At 46.0% G+C, this 23,385-nt stretch overlaps 3 protein-coding genes across 4 annotated transcripts; 2 read left to right on the top strand and 1 right to left on the bottom strand.

Annotated features, from left to right (window-relative positions):
- The first annotated feature begins 760 nt into the window (after positions 1 to 760).
- Positions 761 to 8,271, top strand: prkaa1 (protein kinase, AMP-activated, alpha 1 catalytic subunit). The gene is made up of 9 exons (XM_058050585.2): positions 761 to 976; positions 1,923 to 2,064; positions 3,169 to 3,262; positions 3,432 to 3,576; positions 4,148 to 4,235; positions 4,314 to 4,538; positions 4,605 to 5,124; positions 5,309 to 5,435; positions 5,987 to 8,271. Exons 1-9 carry the CDS (start codon positions 880 to 882, stop codon positions 6,265 to 6,267), a joined length of 1,719 nt encoding a protein of 572 aa, XP_057906568.2. The 5' UTR covers positions 761 to 879; the 3' UTR covers positions 6,268 to 8,271.
- Positions 8,272 to 8,743: 472 nt separating this feature from the next.
- On the top strand, positions 8,744 to 13,869 carry ttc33 (tetratricopeptide repeat domain 33). 2 transcript variants are annotated; one of them, XM_058050624.2, is made up of 5 exons: positions 8,744 to 8,916; positions 9,080 to 9,351; positions 10,575 to 10,656; positions 10,735 to 10,866; positions 12,729 to 13,869. In XM_058050624.2, the coding sequence occupies exons 2-5, from the start codon at positions 9,128 to 9,130 to the stop codon at positions 13,104 to 13,106; spliced, it is 816 nt and encodes a 271-aa protein (XP_057906607.2). In that variant the 5' UTR covers positions 8,744 to 8,916; positions 9,080 to 9,127; the 3' UTR covers positions 13,107 to 13,869. The 2 variants fall into 2 exon arrangements, with proteins under 2 accessions (XP_057906607.2, XP_078650166.1); XM_078794040.1 differs by having other exon boundaries at positions 8,744 to 9,351.
- A 433-nt stretch (positions 13,870 to 14,302) lies between these two features.
- On the bottom strand, positions 14,303 to 19,395 carry ptger4b (prostaglandin E receptor 4 (subtype EP4) b). Its single transcript, XM_058050610.2, has 2 exons — positions 18,474 to 19,395; positions 14,303 to 16,338 (listed from the first exon to the last, which is right to left on the bottom strand). The coding sequence occupies exons 1-2, from the start codon at positions 19,260 to 19,262 to the stop codon at positions 15,781 to 15,783; spliced, it is 1,347 nt and encodes a 448-aa protein (XP_057906593.2). The 5' UTR covers positions 19,263 to 19,395; the 3' UTR covers positions 14,303 to 15,780.
- Positions 19,396 to 23,385: the final 3,990 nt, after the last annotated feature.

Below are 23,385 nucleotides of genomic sequence, written 5' to 3'. Positions count from 1 at the left end.
AAATTAGTTACAAGGTAACAACAACACAACAAAAAGATATTTGTAAAAATAAATATAGAGCAGATTTGGAAAAATATCTCTCAACTCGCTGGTATCGAAAACATCAATATTTGTATTGATCATCCCGCCTCTTTGGGTCTGGTGTTGCATTGAGTCATTGAGTCGTGATTACAGGCTGCATGCTGCTGCCACCTGCTGGACACTTTAGGACACAGTTTTTTTTTATATAAAAGTGGCGCGTTGGCTGTATTTATTTATTTTGAAGGCTTTTCCAAACATAAATTAAAACATGAGTGAAAAACTTTCGGAAAAGATTAGCCTCGGAAACCGACCTCGAATAAACAAATAGAGAGCACTTAGTCTTTGATGCTTTAACCGTGACTATAAACAGACCTTGAATTATGTGAATATTTTCTGCCCATTGCAAAGACTAAAACTTCCACTGTCAATTTACTGCACATTATTTACAACTTCTGCTTGCTCATTGTGTACATTCAGGAGGAAGTGCACACGCACTGTAAACAGAAGATAAGGAGGAACATGGGTGTTTCAGTAACATTAGTAGATAGCAGCATTCTTCACTTTTTAAACTGATATAATAATGTCATGATAATGTTTTAGTCGCTTTAGTTTGTGATATTGTGCTAAAGTGATGATTGAACATGCGAACGAAGTGAACAAAACTTAACTTTATTAAATTGTTTATTTTCCGATGTGCACTGAAGGCAACACTCAACGTATTTTACGTTGAGGCTACGTCACCAGCGGCGGCCCCTCCCACTACGTGCGGAGCAGAGGCTGTCGGCGGCTCACTAGTCCATCTGTGCCCGCGCTCAGCTAGCCAAGGAGCCGCCAGCGCGCCAGGCCACTGCGGGGAACATGGCGACGGACAAGAGCAAGCATGAGGGAAGAGTCAAAATCGGACACTACATCCTGGGGGACACGCTCGGAGAGGGCACGTTCGGGAAGGTGAAAGGTAAAGCCGCGCACGAGCACCCTTACTTCCTTCCTAACTGAAAGATGGCCGGAGAAGCTGCTAGCATGGAGGCTAATGTTTTATATATTTTTTGCATTTGCTAGCTAACTTGTCATCCAGGAAGACGTGGCTACTTGTTGTCACGGCCGCCTCGTTGCTCACAACTTTATATGGCGAGGCTTGGACGAAGGTCCGGCACGGAGAGAAACGGCACTTAATAACGCATTTAGTCTGGTTTTGTGTCTCGGCAGTTGGGGCGGGTGCGTTAGCTGGAGAGCCACAAGTCGCTCTTCGCCACAACCACCGGGAAGTGAACGTCGCTCCCGAATGGATGCTAGCACTAACGGGGCTAATTATATAGTTCCACGGGTCATTTTGAACAACTGCTGTCAACTTGTAGCTATTTAAATGTTAAACCACGCAACCAATAAGTGTCAGTCCACACTGTGAAGTTGAGGGAAGTTGCTTCAAAACATGAAACTGTCCTTTGAGGCGCTATAAGGCGCATTCCAGTTGACTTTTACCATAAATAGCAAGGGTATTTGCAGTAGCAAACACGAAACTACACACTTCGGGGTCTTTCAGTTATTCTTCCTGCTAAACGTTGTAATTACAGTGTCTTTGATTAGCAGACGAACTCCAAGCAAGGTGGTGAACACACGCTTGTTTACATTTGATTGTTTACATTGTGTATGTACATTACTGTACATTTGTATGTAATTGCTTTGGCGGCTGTGAATGCAGCTTGTTGCATTGCAACTCACTGCACCTCATGCGCATCTGGTCTACAAGATAATATGTTGTTACAGGAGGCATGGTGTTGCCAATTCAGCAACTTTGTCTCCATATTTGATATGGGGTTTGTATTCAGACCCCCTCTGGATTGTGTTTTAACCCTTATTGCACTCACCCACGCCTCCTCGTTTGTCCCTTCTGTGTCTCTCAGTGGGTCAGCACGAGCTGACAAAGCACCAGGTCGCCGTGAAGATCCTGAACCGGCAGAAGATCCGCACTTTGGACGTAGTGGGAAAGATCCGGCGGGAAATCCAGAACCTCAAGCTTTTCAGGCACCCTCACATAATTAAACTGTAAGTCGGAGATTACGCCCTGCACGCCGCTGCGTAATCCCCCTGCCGCCACATTATTGACGACCACTGAGCTATTTCCAGCGTTTAATGGGGGGGTTTTCGTGCCGTGACCGTCTGACCCGCCACCATCGTGTTTATCCTGAGAGTTTATACTGTAGTATTGTTCCTTGAGAAGGTGTACTATAAAAAAAAGCTTGCTTATTTGCAGCAGCCTCTGTCGTGCTGACACCGTTTGCCTTGTTTTCGACTATTTTATGTCTTTATTCAACACACCATGCACACTTGCGTTTAGAATTCTTTTAGTTCCTACGTTCTCTGAAGGCAGCGTGATTGAGGAGGGCCCTTAAGCTAGCTCATTGTCATGATTACACACCCCTCTCAGTTTCCTCACCCAAAAGTTTTTGGGGGGGGGTCAACTTAGAAAAAAAAAATCTGAAAGTGGGAGAAAAAGTAATTGTAACTGTATACAACACAAGGAAAAAAATAACAGAACCTCAAATACCAAAAATATGAAAGTGAAAAATTAAAATAATTTGTTCAAAGTGAATGATTATTTTTTGTGCACTTATTTTATTTTGAATACACTGATGTGCTTTTTCAACATTCAGCATCAAAACCGGAATGTTCAGGTTCAAATGTTGTTTTTTTTCTCCAAGTACAAAACTTGGCCCTAATATGGCCCCTGCACGTCTACCGCGGCACCCAATCAGTAACTTTACATTATGCTCTTAAATACAGTTTTGCATCACTTGACAGCTAACTGCAAAAATGTTACTTCCTTGGCTGGTGGCAGCCGTCTCCAGTCATGTAGACGTCCATATTTAGATCATCAAAAGTGAACTGGAATCTGAGGCCAAGCGGGCGGCGTGGCAGATTGCTGAAATACCAGCTCCGTCGTGTCATTCATGGACAAGAATGTAAACTCCTTTTGTGAGAGTGAGATCCCATCTTTGGCTGGGCATGTTGAACGCTGGGGCAGACTGCATAAACAAAGTCAACTTAGTTTCACTTTAGCACTGCAGCCATTATGTTTTAGGGTCGCGTGTCATGTTTGGGGTTCCTAATGTTGTGGCCATGGAGTGATTGTGTTGATGTTCTGTTCAGGTATCAGGTTATCAGCACCCCGACAGACATCTTCATGGTGATGGAGTACGTCTCTGGGGGAGAGCTCTTTGACTACATCTGCAAAAACGGGAAGGTACGTGGAGGATGCTGTCAAATGTCCCGCAGCACAGCAGTGCAATGGCACATTTTATCAGGCTCAATTTTATCACACGCCGAGTGTCGGTGCTGTCGACACCGGGTGTTGCTTTGTGAGTCACACGGAGAGAAGGTTCTCGCCTCATACTTAATTTCTGCTCACACAGTTGGATGAAAAGGAGAGCCGTCGGCTGTTCCAGCAGATTATTTCAGCGGTGGATTACTGCCACCGGCACATGGTGGTGCACCGGGACCTCAAACCGGAAAATGTTCTGCTTGACGCGCACATGAATGCTAAGATAGCCGACTTTGGTGAGTGGGGCGCTTTGACCTGGGTCCCTGAGGGAACACGTTTACTGTTTACACACATGAGCAGGAGTTTTATTTACATCTTGAAAGGCTTGTTTACTCTCATGTTGTCTACTTTATTGGATTAAACGAGTGTAAAGCCATTTAAAGCCGCCGTTACAATACATTAATGAGATAATAGCCACTGGAGGACATACGCTGTCTGGAAAAAACTGAACTGCTCGAACTGCTAACCCGTGTCTATTACTATTTATGTCTAATATGAATTTTATCTGAAATGATCTACTATATTGAGTAATACAAATATAGAGGTGACTATAGGGGTGTTATTTTGTGTCTAGAGTACTCTAGACACAATTTTAGAATGTAGAAGATTTTAAACAGTTTATATTTAATGTATGACTTAACTATTCACTTATTGCAGTCGGGTCTGCAACCAATTAACAGCGATAAACGACGGATGAATGATTGCACCATATTCAGTTTTTTCTTTAAAAAAATACATTGTAATTGAACAGAAATCCGTGTAACTCTTGTGGTTTGTTTTCCTGCTAAATCCCTGACATTTGTGCAGGTTTATCAAACATGATGTCTGACGGAGAGTTCCTACGGACCAGCTGTGGTTCTCCCAACTACGCGGCCCCTGAGGTCATCTCAGGACGGTAAAGTTTCGTTCATGCTCCGTCCAAACTTGCTGGATGCATTAATGGCTGCATGTTCCCCCTCCTTCTTGTTGTCAGGTTATATGCTGGCCCAGAGGTGGACATATGGAGCAGCGGGGTCATCCTCTACGCCTTGTTGTGTGGGACTCTTCCCTTCGACGACGACCATGTGCCAACGCTTTTTAAGAAGATCTGCGATGGCATCTTCTTCACTCCGCAGTATCTGAACCCTGCCGTCATCAGCCTGTTGAAACACATGCTGCAGGTGGACCCCATGAAGAGAGCCACCATCAAAGAGATCAGGTGAGGGGACAGAGTCAGCGTTGCTGTTTTCATCGTGGCCTTCACGATCTGGTCTTTCCTCAACAGAGAGGACGACTGGTTCAAACAGGACCTTCCCAAGTACTTGTTCCCCGAGGACCCGTCCTACAGCAACAACATGATCGATGACGAGGCCTTGAAGGAGGTGTGTGAGAAGTTCGAGTGCACCGAGGAGGAGGTGCTAGCCTGCATCTACAGCCGCAACCACCAGGATCCGCTGGCCGTGGCTTACCACCTCATCATCGACAATCGCCGCATCATGAGCGAGGCCAAGGATTTCTACCTGGCCTCCAGCCCCCCCGACTCTTTCCTGGACGACCAGCACCTGTCATCGTCCGGCGCGGCCGTGGCCTCCGTGGTCAAGCCCCACCCGGAGCGCGTGCCCTTCCTGGTGGCCGAGACGCCGCCGCGGCCCCGCCACACGCTGGATGAGCTCAATCCTCAGAAGTCCAAGCACCAGGGCGTGCGGCGGGCCAAGTGGCACCTCGGGATCCGCAGCCAGAGTCGACCGAACGACATCATGACGGAGGTGTGTCGTGCCATGAAGCAGCTGGACTACGAGTGGAAGGTGAGCCCCCCCCTCCCCCCCCCCCCTCCTCCACACACACACACACACACGCACACACTACAGTGGCATACGTTGTGGTGGTCATGTACTTGTACCTTCATCAGATCGTCCTAATGTTTCTTTTCAGTTACCTTCAGTTCATCTCAAAGCCTCTGAATACTAATCCTCTTTTGAACGCTTTCAGGTGGTGAATCCCTATTATTTACGCGTGAGAAGGAAAAACCCTGTGACGAGCATGCAAACCAAGATGAGCCTTCAACTCTACCAGGTGGACAGCAGAACCTACCTCCTCGACTTCCGTAGCATAGACGGTACGTAGGAACGACACGTTCGTGACATATTGGCAGAGCGTTGCAATTGCTGGCTGTGTTAATATGTCACTCATTATTTGGGATTGTGTTGTCTTCCCTTTTCTCCTACATTAATATTCACATTGATCTGATCCAAAAGACGAAAGACACAAAAACATTAATATGCAATTTTGCATCAAGTCAAATCATTAAATTGTCTTCTGTGATGACCTTTGCTAACGTATTCCCTCCCATCAAGACATGCTCATGGGCAGGCACAGCACACACTTGATCAATGATTGACTCATATTAGCTTTTACAGCCTGCAAGTGAACGGCAGAACCTCAATGAAATCCGAGATGCAAGCAGTCGTTTACCTTTAAGCCACGGCCAAGCTTTTGTGTGCAAATGCAAAGACGTGTAGTTTTAAATCTGTAGCCTGGATGGAGGGAGGTTCCGTGGAGCAGAGTGTGCTCATTCCATTCATATTGAATAATATGTTCCATCGTCATTAAACGACCAGGAAGTACAGAAGTAATGATCGAAGTCACTTTGTCTTTTGCGTGTTCCAGATGACATGTTGGAAACTAAATCCGGAACGGCAACCCCTCTCCGCTCCGGCTCGGTGGGCAACTACCGCACCGCCATAAAGAACGACGCCGAGGGTGCCGAGTCGAGCGCCACACCATCCGCGCCCCCCAAGGCCCCCGCGGAGGGCTCGTTAGCTTCGTCGCTGACCTCATCCATCGACTCTACGGGGGGCGCCGACGTCCCGTCTGTGCCTCGACCGGGGAGCCACACCATCGAGTTCTTTGAGATGTGCGCTAACCTGATCAAGCTGCTCGCACGATAGCTCGCAAAACAATCGCTATAGCCTTGTTTGCTCTCCCGAGTGTCTTTATAGCAATAAGCATGCAATTCACGGCTCGGCCCATCCCGGCTGAGGACGGTCCGACGGCACTGATGCAGGCTTCCTGAAAGGTGAAGGGATGCGCGCTGAGCTGGCAGGGAATGTGAGAGATTAGCGGGGGACGACAAAAAGGTTGAGAGCTGACAGCATTTAGGAGAGCGTTTTTGCAGCTTCCCGATCAATTTAACAGCCCACCTTTTAAAAAGTGATTACACTGAATTTCCTGTACTGTAGCGCGTGAGCACTGCTTCCAGTACTATAGAGTGAGATCATTTTGTTTTGTTTTTTTTCTCATTCCCTGAAGGAAGCCACAGCAGGCATAAGGCTTTCAAGTGGCGGTCGTATAGGACGCAGGAAGAAGCACTTTTGCACAACTTTCTTTAATTCCTGCTGCTCTCGGTGGGGATCAGGATAGAGGCGTGGATGCTTTGTGGCGCCGTCATGGCTGCCGCATTCATTACCGGACTGTAAGGAAGTGCAATGAAACCCCCCACCCCGCCCCCATCCTCCCTAATGTTTGTGTCTTTAGTCAGGGACGGCCTCATCATCACCCCACTTCTCACGTTTCTGTCAGTGTCGCTAATTTGTCCCCGACATTTTATATATATATTTATATATATATATATATATATATAAAGAAGTCAACATATTCATCAGTAAGTGGACATATGTTGGTTCTATTGCTGAAGAGTACCTGTTCTGCTTTTTAAATCATCACTTACGTTTGTCAATCATACTTGAGTGTCCTTCTAGATGAATACGCAGATTTTACCATTTAGAAGGTATTTGCTAGCTGACAGTCAATATCCTGAGATATATCATCTTTTTTTTTCTAGTGTCACATATTAAAATGACACTTTACTTTTTTCTTACATGTTATATCGGCTTATTCTTATTTTATTACTATTGTGACAAATAATTCAGCAGTAATTTGTGTCGTGACTAAGAAGAATCGCCTTTTGCCTACGTTCAGTTCACAAATGCCAACCCACGACGCGTGTCCCCTCCACATGGGCGCTTAAATGACGAAAGAAGCAGGAGAACACGACCGGATTTCCCTCACATTCCTGCAAAGTCTGACCTGCTTGGAAGAAGGCTTTAAAAGCAAAACAAAGGGGTAGCTCGTTCTGCTGAAAGAAAAGTTACACCAGACAAGCTTATGAATGTCACCCGTTTATCTATGAGCTCCCTTGGTGTTCTTAAAAAAAATCTCATTTCATGTCTAGTTTGTATCTGTCGGATTGCCTTATCGTTATCAGTACTGTCATTTTGTTGTGCAAATGTTTTGAAGTCATGGCTGGGTTTGTGTGGAAGGCCCACCATTATTCCGAGTGTTAACTGAGAAAAATGTAAAACTAACTTTGAGGCTCATATAGAAATGACCGTTCAGCTACAAAAGCTACAGCGAGTATTTCGTTTTTGCCAAACCACTGCGGACCTTTGACTTTTATCAGTGACTGGCGCTTGGAAATATGTACCATCAAATTTGGTTTGACTGTCATACACACGCTTTTGGGGACAGCTTTAAAAGTTGGTTGTTCAAAGTGTTTTACATTTCAGATGTTTTGTTTCTGTCAGTGGGCCAGGTCTGGACTGAACACTTTTTTTTCTTTAAACAAGAGCTGATAGAATATAATGACAATGGTCCTTAAGGATAAAGAGAAAAACATTTAATTTTAAGGGTGCACTCTCCAGTGCTGATGACAAAACTGCTCATGGCTTACATGGTGGGTTTTGTGGGAAGGATGAATGTGTGAAAATTTGACTTTTTTTTTTTGAGAAGCACAGACTGGCGTTGAAATGGTCTAAACTGCTTTTAATACATTTTTGTTTTGTTTTTGGTGTGTAAAGGGACCCAATCTGATTGACCAGTGTATATCTGAATGGACAGTGTTGGAAATCATTTGTATACACAACTGCCTAATAAACTGCTAAATTGCACACAAACCTCCAATGGCTTACTTAATATATACTGTATATTAAAATTGTGAAATGTCAAAGAACAAATATAGTGGAGTCAAACTGAATAAAGATTGCTGAGTAAGCAGTGGAGTTACTTTCAGTCATTTAATGGATCGTTATTCTAAAATGTATTTACGTTTAGAACTTGTATGCACGGCAGACTTGAACCTAAGTCACGGACTAGGCTCTACGCCGAACGTTAAATGGGGTTCGTGTCTCTTTAAGGCATTTATGTTCGTGTCCGAAGAGACGACAAATATGGTGATGTTTCGCCCCAGAATTTAATGCGTGTGTTCATATCTAATGGACTTGTGCATTTCAATTGGATGAGCTGTAGTAAGTGTTTTGTGACTGTGAATCAACTCAAATGTATGTATTTATGGCGAGTTACGGTGAACGTTAGCGAGCGATAAATAGAGTATGAGTTTCCTTAGACATTTACTTCCGGGACGGGCATTCCTGTTTACTTCCGGGTTACACATCCGACGTGACAGCGACAACAAACTTGGCTAACTATTAGCTTTTCTCTCAAAATTCAAACAGCGTGTGTTGATAACTGAGAGGATATGTACACTTAAATTTACAATGTGATGTTTTGTGACCCAAACCAACTCAAAAGAATGTGTTTCTGTAAGTTATAGCGAATGTTAGCTTGCGTACGTTAGGTAGCTTAGCTAGTTGTGCCCCGGATGTTTTGGTTAAGACAACTACAACTTTTGTCTCATTGACCGTTTAGCAAGTAGTGACTGCGACATTGCTGTTGGTAATGAAGTTGCATGTTCCCCTCCTACAGGGTAAAGAGGAGGTTTGCGGTTAAAGCGAAATCCGCCTCACACCCGGAATGGCTTCCTTTGGCTGGAAGAGGAAAGTCGGTGAGAAGGTGTCCAAGTCGGCGGCGCGGCAGTTCGAAGAGGCCGACAAGGCTGCAGACCCTGTCGCAGAGCAGGACGAGGAGGTGGACTGGTTACACGCCATTAAACGCCGCCGGGAGATTCTTATAGAGGACTGTGCGACTAAGGGCAAGAGGCTGAAGGACGAGGGGACGCTGCTGGCGGAGCAAGGCAGGTCAGTGAATGTGTTGGAAAAGCCCGTTTTCTTCTCACGTGAAGGGCGTTTACTCAAAGTTGTCCACCAGGTGGCGCCAAATCGCCAAAAAGTTCCCATCCCTGTAGCATCCGGTACAGCCACGGAAGACTGTGGGGTTATTTATTGAAGTTGACGACCAAATCAGTCATTGGGCTATGGCGTCTATTAGAGAAGAGGCTACTTCCTGAAGGGAGGCACAAATACACTTAATTCCAAACCATCAATTTTCTATTCTGTTTATTAGTTTGGTAGACATGGTATATCTGGCATTTCTTTATCGTCTAAATAATGATTACTTTGTAAACCCCCTACACACCCCAACCACAAACACACACACTCACACTCAAAAGGATGTCATTCTGCTTGTTGCCCTTGCAATTGCCTCATAATTGCATTTGAAAAGGCCAAAGTCGATTATGCCCGGGAAATAATGCTCCTTAATGGCAGTCCTGGGGATTGCGTCTGGCTTCGTCATGCAGATGTGACTTCCTGATAGCGTGGCAGGTTTACGTGCCCATCAAAAGCACTTAGAAGCACAGCAACCTATTCAGCTGACCTGCTTCTGACCAGACAGCGTGCACTATAAGTGCACTACCAATGGATTTATTAAAGCCACTCGTTTCCACAAGCCGTCATGTTGAGGCACCGTATGTGTGCTTGGCACGTTGGCTGCGTTACTCATAACTTAGCAGGATTGAGCCATTTTGTATTCTCAACAAGGTGTCATTTACGTCCTGATTGTTCTCACCTTGCCCCACATGACCCACGTTCACAGAAGCGAATATTGCTTCATTTCCTCACATGGTGTTGTTGCAGGGCCCCCGTTTTTTTTTTTTGCTTCATCGGCTGCTTGCAGTTTCAGCACTTCCCCTTCCTTCCTCCCTTTGCTTTTTATGTTATTTTGTTTGACGGCGGTGTCCGGTTTGAAGGCACTGCGGTTTCTCTTCACCGCCACTTTTGTACAACTTGCAGTGTTTGCAGACAAGTTTGGATGTGCAACCAACCACAATACTAAACACATCTCTGACAGGGTCCATCAAAGCCAAGCATTATTATCTTAGTAAAGGCTTGTGGTGGCGGCCCGCCACGGATACATTTCCACTGCCACAGAGACATTTGGCGCTACTTTTTTCTTTGTGATATGCTAGCACCAACGCTGCTAGTTGTTGTGGCTAAACCAGACCGCTGTGTGTTTTCTTTAGGCACTGGGAGGCCATCAAGAAGTGGGACGAGGCCATTCAGTTGACGCCAGATGACCCACTGCTCTACGAGATGAAAGCCCAGGTGTGCCCCTCCTCCCACCCATTTACTTCCTGTTCTACGCTTTTGCGTTCATGTGTTCATATTGTGAATTCATCGCAGGTGCTGACCATCCTCCAGGAGGTCTTCCCCGCCGTCAAGGCGGCAGAGACGGCAGCAAAACTGCGCCCCTTGTGGTGGGAGGGCTGGCAGACGCTGGGCCGTGCCCAGCTGAGTCTCGGGGAAGTGGACCTGGTGAGTGTGACCCGTAACAGCACTTCGGAAGAAGGCTGCTTTTAATTTGAAAGGGAATTTTATAGCCACTTGAAACAAATGGTAGCACGTTGGGACAGGTCCTCCGCCGTTGGTGGGGAATGGGAGTTGATTGGGTGCAGCTTTGGCTACCGAGAAAAGAAGCATGTTTACGTTTACTTTTTAGAATGCCATTGAATATTAGTATTTAATTAGAACAATTAATAATAGAACAAACTTGTTTGTGTTTCTTCTAATACTAATATTAATAAAAATATCATGTTTGTATCATATTTACATGGCTTATATATATTATATATAAAAAATATAAATATATGAATATTTATATGAATAAAATTAATGTGTACTCATATTTGAAAAACAGCTGAATATAATTTTTACATTATATATAAATAATGTTATATTTAGTTTTTAACATACATATATTTTATGTTTAAATATATTAGTATTCATATTTAGCTTTTAAAAATATTTATTTAGATTTATAAACAATACAAGTAATAAATATTAATAGAAAGGAGGTGTTCTTTCATTTTTCTCTCAGATTGAGCAAGTGAGCTGACCAACCTTGGTCACCAATCATCTCTTTGGAATATTTTCCTCTCATGTCAAGTTTTGCTGTGTGTGCCGTTGAGTTGGAACGAGCCGTTAAGATGCGTCGCTTACGACTGTTTACCACAAACACCCCACGCCCATTCCTTCACGGAACATGCAGCTACCTGCATGCTCGCATGTGCATATGCAGCGAGTTTCAAAGGAAGGTACGCCACCAATCCTATCACCGTCCCGCTCGGCTCCTGCTGTCCCGTGAGGCTTCCAGCGGCCGACGTGTACAATAGGAGGACTTGAAAGTCATCAGCAGCGCCAAAGACAAACAAAGATTAACAAAGACATTTCACATACAATAAAGCTGCGGCCAGGTGGAAGGCCGCAGGGGGTGGGGAAGATTGGGGGGGGTCTATTTTTAGCCAGACTTGTCCCATCCAGTTGGAACGTTTTTGTCGGCATCAACATGTCGGAGTGGAGCTGGAGTGAAATCATTCCGCATGCCGCTTTTCTATTTTAATCTGCATGTCTGCAGGTGTGTCGTCTGTGTTTATGCCAACCATATCAGGTGGTGTCCTAATATTTAGGCTTCATCAGCATGTCTTATTGCATCCTTATGCATGGCTCGCATAGTCACATAGTATGCCCCAAAATGGTCTTCAGGTCTTCACTGCTTTTACTCCACCAGTTGAAAGGAGCACCCTGCATGCGCGTGTGCAACATAGCCCAGCCAAAGAGTGACTACTAAAAAGTCCAGAAATCCCTCGATTATGGCGGTTAATTGCGTTCAGACATGACCCTGACAAGTGAATGTCCATAAAGTAGGATTACAACTGATTACACCTGGAACACACTTTACAACATGATAAGAGCCCTCTAGATGTAAAATAACACCCCTACAGTCACCTTTACACTTTTATTACCTGATGTAGTAGACGTAATAAGAGAAAATAAGACTTGTGTGTTGCGTTGTTTTGGGGGGGGGGGCAGGAAGTGATGTCAGGGATTATTGTGCCAGTTGTGGGATCATTCCAACCTGCCATAAAAGCCTATTGTTGTGGCAATCAAGTGTGGTGCTTGTCGGTCTGACCCGACACTGCAGTAACATTAGCGACGCTTAGCAAACGGGCCATGGCGCAGGTGTCCAAGGTGCGGCCCAGGGGCCATTTTTGGTGTACTGCTGTTTTTTTTTTCATTGGTACACAGCCTGCTCCTCACATTCTTTTATGGTTTACGGTGGTCCTTAAAGAGGCTTTCCTGGAGGCTAACGTTAGGGAGTGTGTGTCGTGTTGGTGCAGGCGCTGAGGTCCTTCCAGGTGGCCGTCCACCTGTGTCCGTGGGAGCGCGCCTTGTGGCAGGAGGACCTGGCGTGGGTGCGGACCTTACACAAACAGAACGCGGCCGCCAGGGAGAAGACCCAACGAGAGGAGGAGGTCAAGCAGCAGCTCCTCAACGTCCCCGAGCTCCAGCAGGACTTTGACTTTGAGTCCGACGAGGTCCTGGACGCCTGCGTGGCCGTCGCCGAGCGGGAGACGCGCTACGAGGAGATGAGGGCCACCGCCGTGGTGGTGGACGCCGAGGGGAACGTCCAAAACGCGGAGGCGGCCTGCGAGGGGGGGCATGGGGATGTGGAGGCGGTCCCCTCGCTGAAGCGATTTGTCAAAGCGAGAATCTGATGAGGTTTGGTCAGGCGCTGCCACTTTGTGACATGAAAACATCATCATGGGCAACCATCGGATTCCGCAAATGCTTCACAAGCGACTGATTTCCTAATCGTCAGCACGTACTGTACGCTCTACAGGCCACATCATTAGGTACACGTGCACCACCTGACAAGCTTTCACTAAGACATTTAATTGCGTTGCATCTCCTATTTTCACCCTCATGTTGTTCAACTGGGTGGGCAAAATATTGGAAACAGTGCAGTCGCACATGACTATTGTGTGTAGCTGCTCTATAGGCGTCCACTCCTCCATACAAAGGGGTGAAACTGACATTTTTAGAATGTGCCACAGGCCAAGTAGAAAAAAGGCTGCACTTTGGAGACCCCTGGTATAACGAGTAGTATCGTAAAGTATAAAGTTGAACTTCTGTTTAACAAACAAAACAAAACACCTCTGTATAAGTTATCATGCTAAGTGAGATAAACTAGTAATGTCAATGAAAGCTTTGTAAGCGTGTATGTAAGTATGAGCTGCAAATGCTCACACCCTTGTCCGGGACACGCCTGAAACTTTAGAGAAAAAAAAAACAGGTTACATAATCCTAATAAGATAAATGAAGGTCATCTTTGTGTGTGTTGAGGGAGTGAGGAGTGATCTGTCTTAAACACACACACACACACACATTGTATGGAAGATATGGGATGCAAAGAGTTCCTAAGATTGGACCATTGGAGGTCAGGGTAGCTTTGTGATGCTATAAAGTTGATCAAATGTTTATTCTGCTTCCTATTCTTTTTCGTCTTAGAGGTTTTTGTTGCTGCTTTTTTTAATGCTGGGAGCGTATCAGATAGGTAGAGCCCTCTCCAATTACCTTTTTGAGTAGAATGAAAATCTCTTTCACCCTCTATAATCCAGTCAGAACCCTGAAGACCATGGCCGTGTACAATGGCGTATTGTTCTGGTTTTGGACTGCATAGACCCAGGCACCGCTGGCAACAACGGAAGGAAGTAGCCGATTAAGCCGACACTCCAGCTATATAACTCAAATGATGATGACACTGATCACTCCTAAACTTCATTTGTAGCGTGACCTCATTGCTCTGTCATCAGATCAATGAGTGGCCAGGATCAGTAAGTCACATGGCCTGTGACTGTTCTCATGTTCCCGTAGATGATATTATTAAGGTTGTCGACCGAAACAGTCTGCAAGAAATAACAGTAAAAGTACACGTCCTTTATTATCCAACTTTATTTTTTGCTATATTTTGTACAACATTGTGTTTGTGTATCATTGGAATCCCCACTTTCTACAACCATTAAGGTGCTAAACAAGGAAATACAACACAATTGTCACTTTGTCCAAAGTCATGCAAATAATTTGTAAATCTGTAAATTAACTTTAGGGCCCCATGAAATCCGTTCAGAACTCCGCTTTTTCCCTTTTACATTTATTTTACAGCATAGACTGTGTACTTTTAAACAAAACGTCCCTTAATGAAATGCAAAAATCCTTACATTTATTGTATTGCAATACACCGTTGGCCAATTTTGGAGTATTTCAGTAAACATTGCGAAAAAATCCTCAGCAAACTGTAATGGCCGTGCTTGTGACAAGGAAGACGTAATCACCCATGTACTGACGATGTTACCAATATTTTGAAGGCCGCAAGCTCTGCTAAACTAAGCTAATCCCAAGATTGAGTTCCGAAGATTTTATGCCAACGTTTGCCAGTGTTTCAGGCTGACGTGTTGACATGTTTAGTTTGGGAGGGGGCGGGTTTGTGTTTGCGCAATTCGCCGGAGAAATACTCCCCTGCATTTAATACACAAGTTGTCAAGTTTCGTGCGATTCCGCGATTAACATTAGATTCCAATTTTATCGGTCAATTCCGCAATTGTGTTAAGATGGAAATCACAGAGTGAGGGTTCATGGCGTCCCTTTCATTGTGGCTTTTACTCCTGCATAGCTGCCTTCTTATGGAAAGGGACGTCATTCAAATAAGCTTACAGTGACACACAACAAACACGAATCGGTCAACTACCGTTGTAGAAACGACAACCCACAAACTATTGTCACCTTCTCACAGAGAAGAGAATCCCATCATTTTCACACTTGAAATAATGGAGCATCTTTAGCAACAGCATTCACAGTTCAACACCAGCGACTGACTTGTCCCTCGGAAATGAAATGCAGCATTGGAACTGGTGGTCTCTGGTCATGACCAGTACCAGTACATGGACAGGAATGGAATGGATATTGGAGAAACGTTGGGATGGGTGCGATGGACATGCACATAGCTGGACAGACAGAAGATGGATCAATGGTGGGAAAACCCACAAGAGAAGAAGAGTCATGGCTGACGTAGATCTGTGGCTATAATGTGGCTGTACTTGGGTGGTTTTAAATGACTTGATTCAAATTCCAGGTTTGTTGTTTGTCTCCCACGGCGGTTCCAGTGGGAAACAACGCATGGGATCAGGTAGCGGCAGATCCAAAGAAATAGGACTTGAATGGTGGACAGATTATGTTTGCCCGGCCGGATGGCAGGGTTTGGAGTGACGAGTGTGGGGGTTAGCTGCAAGTCCAGTCGGCACTCATGAGAATTGAACATTCAGTCTTTGTGGTCAGTTGACAGTATGAAGTCCCTGAAAGATATTGACATAGCCTTCAGTCATTGGTCGGTCTTTAAATGCATCTCTCCTGGATGTTGGTCGTCTCATCTGTGAGCATCATGTGCAGAGTCGGCTTGGATCGCACCGGGTGCTCGTCCGTGGGCCACGTTTGGGCCGTGTCCTCCAAAGGAGTTCCCCTGACCCCCCGGGCGCTCAGTAACGTCTGCCCGGCAGGTGGGCTGGAGCCTCCGTCTGTCCCTTCTCGAAATGAACCCATCCTGCCCACCGCCTTCACCTCACCTGGGTACAGATAGGTCTGCGAGGTGCACGCCATCCCGCGCAGCTCCCGCGACACCAAGGACGGCGAGTCCCGGGACACGATGGAGGATGAGGAGAAACGTCCGTCGGCGCAGCGGAATTGCCTGCCGCTCCCTTGCCTGCCCCCTCCTATTTTGCAGAAGAGACACTTGATCTTCTTCATCAGCGTGAGGACCACGGTCTTTCGCAGTAGGATGTAGACCCACGGGTCCAGGATGGGGTTGACGGAGGCCATGCGTATGGCCAGGAGGTCTTTGTTCAGCCCCGTAGACTCCTCTGATTGGTTTTTCAGCTGGTTCTCGAAGATCCTCAGCTTGAAGGAGGAAAAATAAAGCAACTTTATTACGAGATCATCTGAGAGAAACAACCCGAACGTACCTATTTTGCTCCACGCTACGTATCCTACCATCCAGTAGGATGAACATACACCAGGTTTCTTCACCAGTGTGAGTTCACTTTCTTTTGTATACCAAGAGCTTGGTTTTTGACCTGCCGGGACGCCCTGCAGTCACCACTTAGCGACTACGTGCCCTCAGTCTCTTCTGCAGTAAGCTGTAGCTCCTTATTCGTTTCCGTCCATTGCGTCTCATTCCATGTGATGGCGTTCATGGTTTCAGATTGTTTTGACCGCCACAAGCGAAGAACGACAAATCTTATGTTGCCCTCAGACTTTTGCACAGATATGCACAGTCTCAATCTCTTCAATAATAAATTGTTGCTGTTTCATGGTTGATTATGGCCTATTATTAGTCAACAAATATTGAAAGATAAGTTATACATATGGCGGCACGGCGATCGAGTGGTTAGCGCACAGACCTCACAGCTAGGAGATCAGGGTTCAATTCCCACCCTCGGCCATCTCTGTGTGGAGTTTGCATGTTCTCCCCGTGCATGCGTGGGTTTTCTCCGGGTACTCCGGTTTCCTCCCACATTCCAAAAACATGCTAGGTTAATTGGCCACTCCAAATTGTCCATAGGTACGAATGTGAGTGTGAATGGTTGTCTATATGTACCCTGTGATTGGCTTGCGACCAGTCCAGGGTGTACCCCGCCTCTCACCCGAAGACAGCTGGGATAGGCTCCAGCACCCCCCGCGACCCTTGTGAGGAAAAGCGGTAGAAAATGAATGAATGAAGTTATACATACGTCGCTAGGCAGCAGTAATGTTATGAGACATGATGTTAGGTTACATTACTTTTCACACTGCATGGGGACTGGCTACTGAGCCAGCAGAGAAGAATGTTCATGACTGAGATAGACTCAGTGTGAAATATTGAAGTTTACAATAAGGAAATTGGAGAGACTAACTACTTTGCTCCATCAGCCATCTGTTGTGTCCCAGCAGTGATGTAATGTAAACAAAGAATAGGAGCATAAAGGTGACTATAGGGGTGTTATGCCATGTCTACAGGGCTCTAATAATGTTAAAAACCTGTGTTTCTATGCTACAAGTACACAAATAGTATATTTATTAATATTGAATTTTACTACAGGATCATTTTTCTATGAAAATTCACTTTTTATGGTCGCGTCTGGAACCAATTAACCGCGATAAACAAGGAACGAACTGTCTCGTACATGAACACATTGAAGATGCGTCGCTTGCAAAGAGAAACTGTTCCCAAATGAAACTTTTGTTGACCTACAGAGAGGACCATGGAACCAGAAAAATACTTCCCTCTCAAACAATCTCTCATCACGAACTTCAGGTTTTCCCCTAGTTCCTTTTTTTTTTTTTAAACAAAGACTCAAACACGCTCAGGCTGTCTGGCTGTAACCTTTGACCCTCCTCACAGATGCTGGAATTTTTTTTCATTGGACAAACACGTGAAGCGCGAAAGTGAAGTCTGGCGACGAGACGAGAGTAGCTTTCATCAAAACTCTGACTTGAGATATTCAATCTCGTGGTCCAACGCTAAAATCCATACCAAGATAATAACCTTCGCTCGTGTTGAAGACCTGATTACGGAGCCTGTAGTTTGTACAATACTGGGGGTGCTTTCTAATATTTTGGAACAAAAACGGGACTACGGATCCTCTGTGATGAGGGTGCAATGTCAATGAATGAGAATAGGGTGCAAAATGAGTTGATTTTCCATTTTGCGTGTCGTGAATATGTAGAATGTAATTTTTTTCCAATGTAAGTTCTGAACTTTCAAATATTTTACAATTTATTGAGATGCCACCTGTATTTGGTGGCCTTATTTCTCTTATTTTTAAATAAGTATGCAGCATCGTGCATCATAGTGAAGTATTACGCAGTGTGTCCCTATAATAACGCAATATTTTGAAGCCAAAAATGTTGCAACGTCCCCGAAAACGTTTTGTCCTCGATTTCTAGCGATATAACACTCGGTGTTGTTATTCATCTCATGAGATTGTGCGGCTGTACCTAATGAAGTGGCCGACGAGTGCGGGTCCGGACTCGAACTTATTGCCGCTACTCACCACCAAGGGGATGGAGCAGATGAGCACCACCGCCGACGTGGCGATGAGCAGGATGACCATGTGGATCTCGGCTCCGGCCAGGCGTCCCAGGCTGCGCCGACGCCGCAGCTGCATCTCGGAGACGCGGCGCCGGTCGGCGCCCAGGGACGTGCGTCGAACGAAGCGCCTGTGCATGAGGATGAGGGCTCCGCACACCATGACGTTGCAAGCCACGGTGGCCAGCACGATGGCCGAGTTGACGCCGGCGTACATGAGGTTGAAGGCGACCGCCGACGTGCGGTTGTCGTGCCAGTCGATGAAGCACCAGGTGCCCGGCCGCTGCCGCTTGACCTGGCCGAGACCCATGGCGGGCAGGGCGCACAGCCCGGCGCTGATGACGTAGATGGCGAGCAGCGCGACGGCGGGCAGCCTCTGGTTGACGTTCTCGTTGTAGAAGTAGGCATGGTTGATGGCCAGGTACCTCTCCACCGACATGGCGCACAGGATGCTGAGCTGCACCAGGAAGAAAAAGAGCAGGATGAAGCCCGAGTACTGGCACAGGGGCTCGCCTCCGGGCCAGGAGCCCTTCATGTAGGTGGCGATGGTGACCGGGCTGGCCAGCAGGGTGCCCAGCAGGTCGGTGACGGCCAGGCCGCACACCAGCGTATAGAAAGTGGTTTCCTTCTGCTCCTTGCGGGAGATGCGCAGCACCACGATGGCCGTGACGTTTCCCACCACCCCGAAAATGAACATGATCACCGGGATGGTGGGCGGCTGGAAGCTCCTCGGCGGGACCGTCGTGTCGTTCATTTTCTCCTCTCACTTTGACTTCCTCATTCTTCCTCAGTCACATTGCGTCATCTTTTAGTTGAAGATACATGAAATCCTCAGGTGGGAGAAGTTCTAGGATGCAGAATTTGCTGAGATACTGACTGCAGGGGAGTTGTTCTTTAGGGTGGTTGGAGACTCCTCCTCCTCATGCTTGCATTAAGCAACACCCCCCCCCCCCCCCCTTTGCACTTTCTACTGCACTTCTGCATTTTTAAAACGGTTCAAATGCATGACTTAAAATTGTACAAACACATTCATGGACAGTCAACAGGTCTTTTTTAAGAAAAAAGACCTGCAGGTATATACTCCCCCCCCCCCCCATGGGTGTGTCTTTATTTTGCAACCATGTTTGGTGACAAAGAGTAACATTTTGCAGAATTCTATATTTGCTTAAATCTCCCACTCAAAAAAAAGTTTGTGTGTCTCATCCACGAACCGTGGCCTATCCTCCATGCGGCTCTTTATAAGCGGCAAATGTTTTATTAGGAACGGGATTAGGCTCTATCAATAATTCACCTGGAATGCGATTAAGATAAAAGCTGTTGGAGCACGTTGGTGGTGCGTTCAAGTGCATAGTGATACTATGACGGTGTTGCGGTGGAAAGTAAACAAAACAATGTGACTTGTTTAGCATTAAAAGTACCTTAAAGTCAACACGCTGCATCCGGTGGCTAGTATTTTCCGGGCAGACTTGTTATTTATTCCCAGCACGTTTTCACAGGTGAACTTGGGGAAAAAAAACGGGAAACGGGGAAAAACAGCCATGTTGTCGCTCCTACCATCTCTTTGTCTCAGTGGGTGGAGGTGGGGTCGCTAGCAAACACACAGTAACTATTACAAAAGTAAATATCGGGGTGTCGAAGTCGAAGTCTCAAATTTGGTTGGACAGTGGATCCTACTCAGAGCCCGTCCAGAACTTTGATGACCATGCTTGGAGTCTGAATCAATCGGTCCTTAAATGAAACCTGATGGAATGTCTTGGCAGGGGACGGGAATGCTTCAGCACCCAGAGGAACAATGATCTTGTGACCACATGGGGGTCACATGGGCACATGTGGTTCTTGGGCAAATTACCCAAATATTTCAGCACTTGTCTACATACACATGAAATCCAAGCATTGAGAAGAACTGCACAGATCGTCCGCTTGGATCCTCCAAATGTTGACGTTAAGAATGGAAAAGACCAGGAAGGAGTCTTGTCCCAGCCTGGGAAAGCCCAAAAAAAATCCACTTGTTGCTCCCGAGGGAGGTCCAAGCACTGCCTCGTCACCTTAGGCCCCCTTCCCTGGAAGGCTTGTTGGAATCAGGTCATGTGACAAAAGCCATAGATGCTCTTGGTCGTTCCCCCGGGAGCCAATCAAAACACCCCGTGACTAAATAGAAATTTATCGGCGTCTGTAGTGCACTTGCACCTCTGTGCTGTGCAATGACGCTTTAAACTCCCTGAGAAAATGATTTGCGTGCATTTTGTGTTTGTGGAGTTGAGGGTTTTTGCAGCAGGTTTGGTTGAGAAAACCCAAGCAGGACAATTGATCAATGGGTTGTCGTCCGCACTGCAGCACGACTGCCTGAAAGTTTTGTGCAGTGTATGTTTAAAAAACTGTCTTTGTGTCAAACTGTCTTTGTTGTTTATGTTCCTGCAGGGCTAATTGATGATGGATGCTTCGCTCCGTCTTGCTGTTCCTTGCCAAGCCTCTGCCAAGACCAAAGCGCATGAAACCCCTCTTTGTTTGCAAGCAAGACAGCCAACCACTGCAAGGCAAGTCCCGATGTGTCGCCAAACTCTCTGCCAGGCCCGAGCCGTTCCTTAGCCTCCTTCAAAGACTCCCTCGGAAGCCACCCGCGAGCCAGAAAGATTAGCGCCGTAAACGATGGTTTGTGATTCTGGAGGACTTTCAACTCCTCTTCAACCCACACCCACTTCCCATGTTGTTTGGAAGGGAGCGAGGTTGCTTCCCCCAGCGGGGAGTTAAAGGTGAAGATGGGGGAGTTAACCTCCATAAACATTCCCAAAAGCGACATAAGCAGTTCCTCAGAAGGAGCCTTGAACTCTGAGATAGCCAAAGCCATTAAACACCCAATTGAAGCGGGGGATGTGATGACTGCGTGAATAATTAGACACAATTATGTCTAAACCGCTCGTTAATGATTAGACTCGTAAAGTTGTTATTATTTTACCCACAGTGTGAATGTTTTTGATCTTATCTCCACTGAGAAGGTGTCCCTCAGGGCTCAATCTCTGAACCCTTGTAACTGTGTGGCAAACAATCTTTCACACCGCGCTATGTTCTTGTCTCACGCCTGACAGAAACAGGAAGTCTTCTAAAAACCGAGTTGGCATCTTCCTTTAAGAACCCGTACCTTTTGATAACAAAACTTTCCACTCAGCTAACTATTCAAAGCAGATATGGAGCGGGATTAAATATATAAGCCCCTGAAGGGCTTCTGCATTTCCGAGTGATGACTCAGAGCTTGTTGACGGAACACACCAAGAGAATGTTCTATGCTATCTTCACCGCTCAAGCACCAATGAGCGTTATCCAGGCCTGCTGCAGTAAAGTGCTGCTCTGCGGGCGTGCTCGTTAAAGATAAGCACGCCGATGCCCGGCCCAGTCAGCGTGTCACACATTTAGGGCTCAAGGAGGGAAAACGTCCTGACTTCCTGGACACGGAGCGTAATCTCCTCCTTGTTTACAAAAACTTGTGAGTTTTCCATCGCAGGCAGCGAGACCCGTGCGGACCACACGGCTCTAATTACGCTCATCAGGCCGACAGTCAGGTGCAGTTTTTAGCATAAGCTTTAGACGAACAAGTCTCAACACTTGCAAACTATTGCCCTTCGGGACCTTGAAGTGCAAACATCGCATACTTCACATCCCACAGCTTTTTTTTCTGTTTAAGAAGGGCGCTGAGATGACTTTTATGAAGACCAAATGATGACAAATGCCAAAAGATGGAATGCACACCGAGCAAACAGCCACAGGCCTCCTTTCCCTCCTCCTTCTTCTCCTCCTACTCCTCCTCCTCTTCTTCTAATTCCGCTCATTTGGCCCCCAGTCAGGATACACTGATCCAGTTACCTCGTGTGACTTTGTAGTTTACACTAAACGTCTTACTCTTACTCGGTAATCTTGTCTTCAGACAACAAGTGCAAACAGACGACACTTAAAGGGGACACTCATAGAAGTACAAGGTTATTATCCACTTTTAGCTTTTATTCAATTATTGCATATTTTCATATGAACTCATTTACCTACAGCGTCTTATTATATTTAAGAGCTGCCTGTCTTTGTGGTGCGCTTTTCTGCAGCAGATATCTGCAGCTGTGTGCAGGTGTTTGTTTTCAAACAGTTGCTTCCTGTTACGTGCAGGTCCAATAACCATCAGATGCTCTTGCAGTTTTTCAACTGGTCTTAAAGGGAACCTATACATGTAGTTAGAATGTTAAACGATACCAAAGTGAGCCCTGAAGGAAGTTAGGGGCGAACCACGAAATCCAAAGATAAACAGCCGAATAGGTGCAGATTCTGGAAGAACTGTAAAGCTTTGTGTGCTGGTTATTGTGTGTAACTCAATACAAAGGGCCAACAAATGAGCATAATAGGTCCACTTGAACATTTTGATCAGATGTTTGTTTAGCATCTAGCATTAAAATACAATTTAAAAAGTATATTTAATGGTTGAGCTTTGAAGGCGGTGTTTAGAAATAGCACAGGGAAAAATGTATCTTCCAAGGCAGTCGTACAAAGCATTCCCTAACGAAAGAAACAGCCACATATCCAGGTCATCAGCCATGTTTTTTGTCTGTTTGACAGGGAACGTCCAGGCTTCCCAGCAGCTTCGAAGGCAGCACTCTTTGTAAGTGTTCTTATCATGAACGTATCGCCATGTTACTAAGTCTATTATTCCGCCCTTTTTTTGCAGTTGAACTTTAATGAAATTCAGATAAATGTCGGGAGGGAACAGTTTGTCTATTTTTTGGGGGGGGGTTCCTCGCCGCCTCATTCCTCTCTCAGACTTGATGGAGTGCGCAATAAAAGCACAGAGCGCCTCATGCATCATCCCCTTGCGTCGTCATCACGTTTGAAGCGAAAAAAGAAGT

Source organism: Doryrhamphus excisus, linkage group LG10 (assembly GCF_037039965.1).
Source record: "Doryrhamphus excisus strain RoL-2023G ecotype Guam linkage group LG10, RoL_Dexc_Guam_v1.1, whole genome shotgun sequence".
In the NCBI taxonomy this organism is placed as follows: domain Eukaryota; kingdom Metazoa; phylum Chordata; class Actinopteri; order Syngnathiformes; family Syngnathidae; genus Doryrhamphus; species Doryrhamphus excisus.
This window is presented reverse-complemented; position numbering and strand designations above follow the sequence as displayed.

Excerpts from the sequence above, each read along its gene's own strand:
- ptger4b (XM_058050610.2), bottom strand. The coding sequence starts at position 19,262 with ATGAACGACACGACGGTCCCGCCGAGGAGCTTCCAGCCGCCCACCATC. Across the intron at positions 16,339-18,473 it reads TCTGCTCCATCCCCTTGGTG|CTGAGGATCTTCGAGAACCA; the intron begins GTGAGTAGCGGC and ends TCCTCCTTCAAG.
- prkaa1 (XM_058050585.2), top strand. The coding sequence starts at position 880 with ATGGCGACGGACAAGAGCAAGCATGAGGGAAGAGTCAAAATCGGACAC. Across the intron at positions 4,539-4,604 it reads GCCACCATCAAAGAGATCAG|AGAGGACGACTGGTTCAAAC; the intron begins GTGAGGGGACAG and ends TTTCCTCAACAG. Across the intron at positions 5,436-5,986 it reads CGACTTCCGTAGCATAGACG|ATGACATGTTGGAAACTAAA; the intron begins GTACGTAGGAAC and ends TGCGTGTTCCAG.
- ttc33 (XM_058050624.2), top strand. The coding sequence starts at position 9,128 with ATGGCTTCCTTTGGCTGGAAGAGGAAAGTCGGTGAGAAGGTGTCCAAG. Across the intron at positions 10,657-10,734 it reads TCTACGAGATGAAAGCCCAG|GTGCTGACCATCCTCCAGGA; the intron begins GTGTGCCCCTCC and ends AATTCATCGCAG. Across the intron at positions 10,867-12,728 it reads GTCTCGGGGAAGTGGACCTG|GCGCTGAGGTCCTTCCAGGT; the intron begins GTGAGTGTGACC and ends GTGTTGGTGCAG.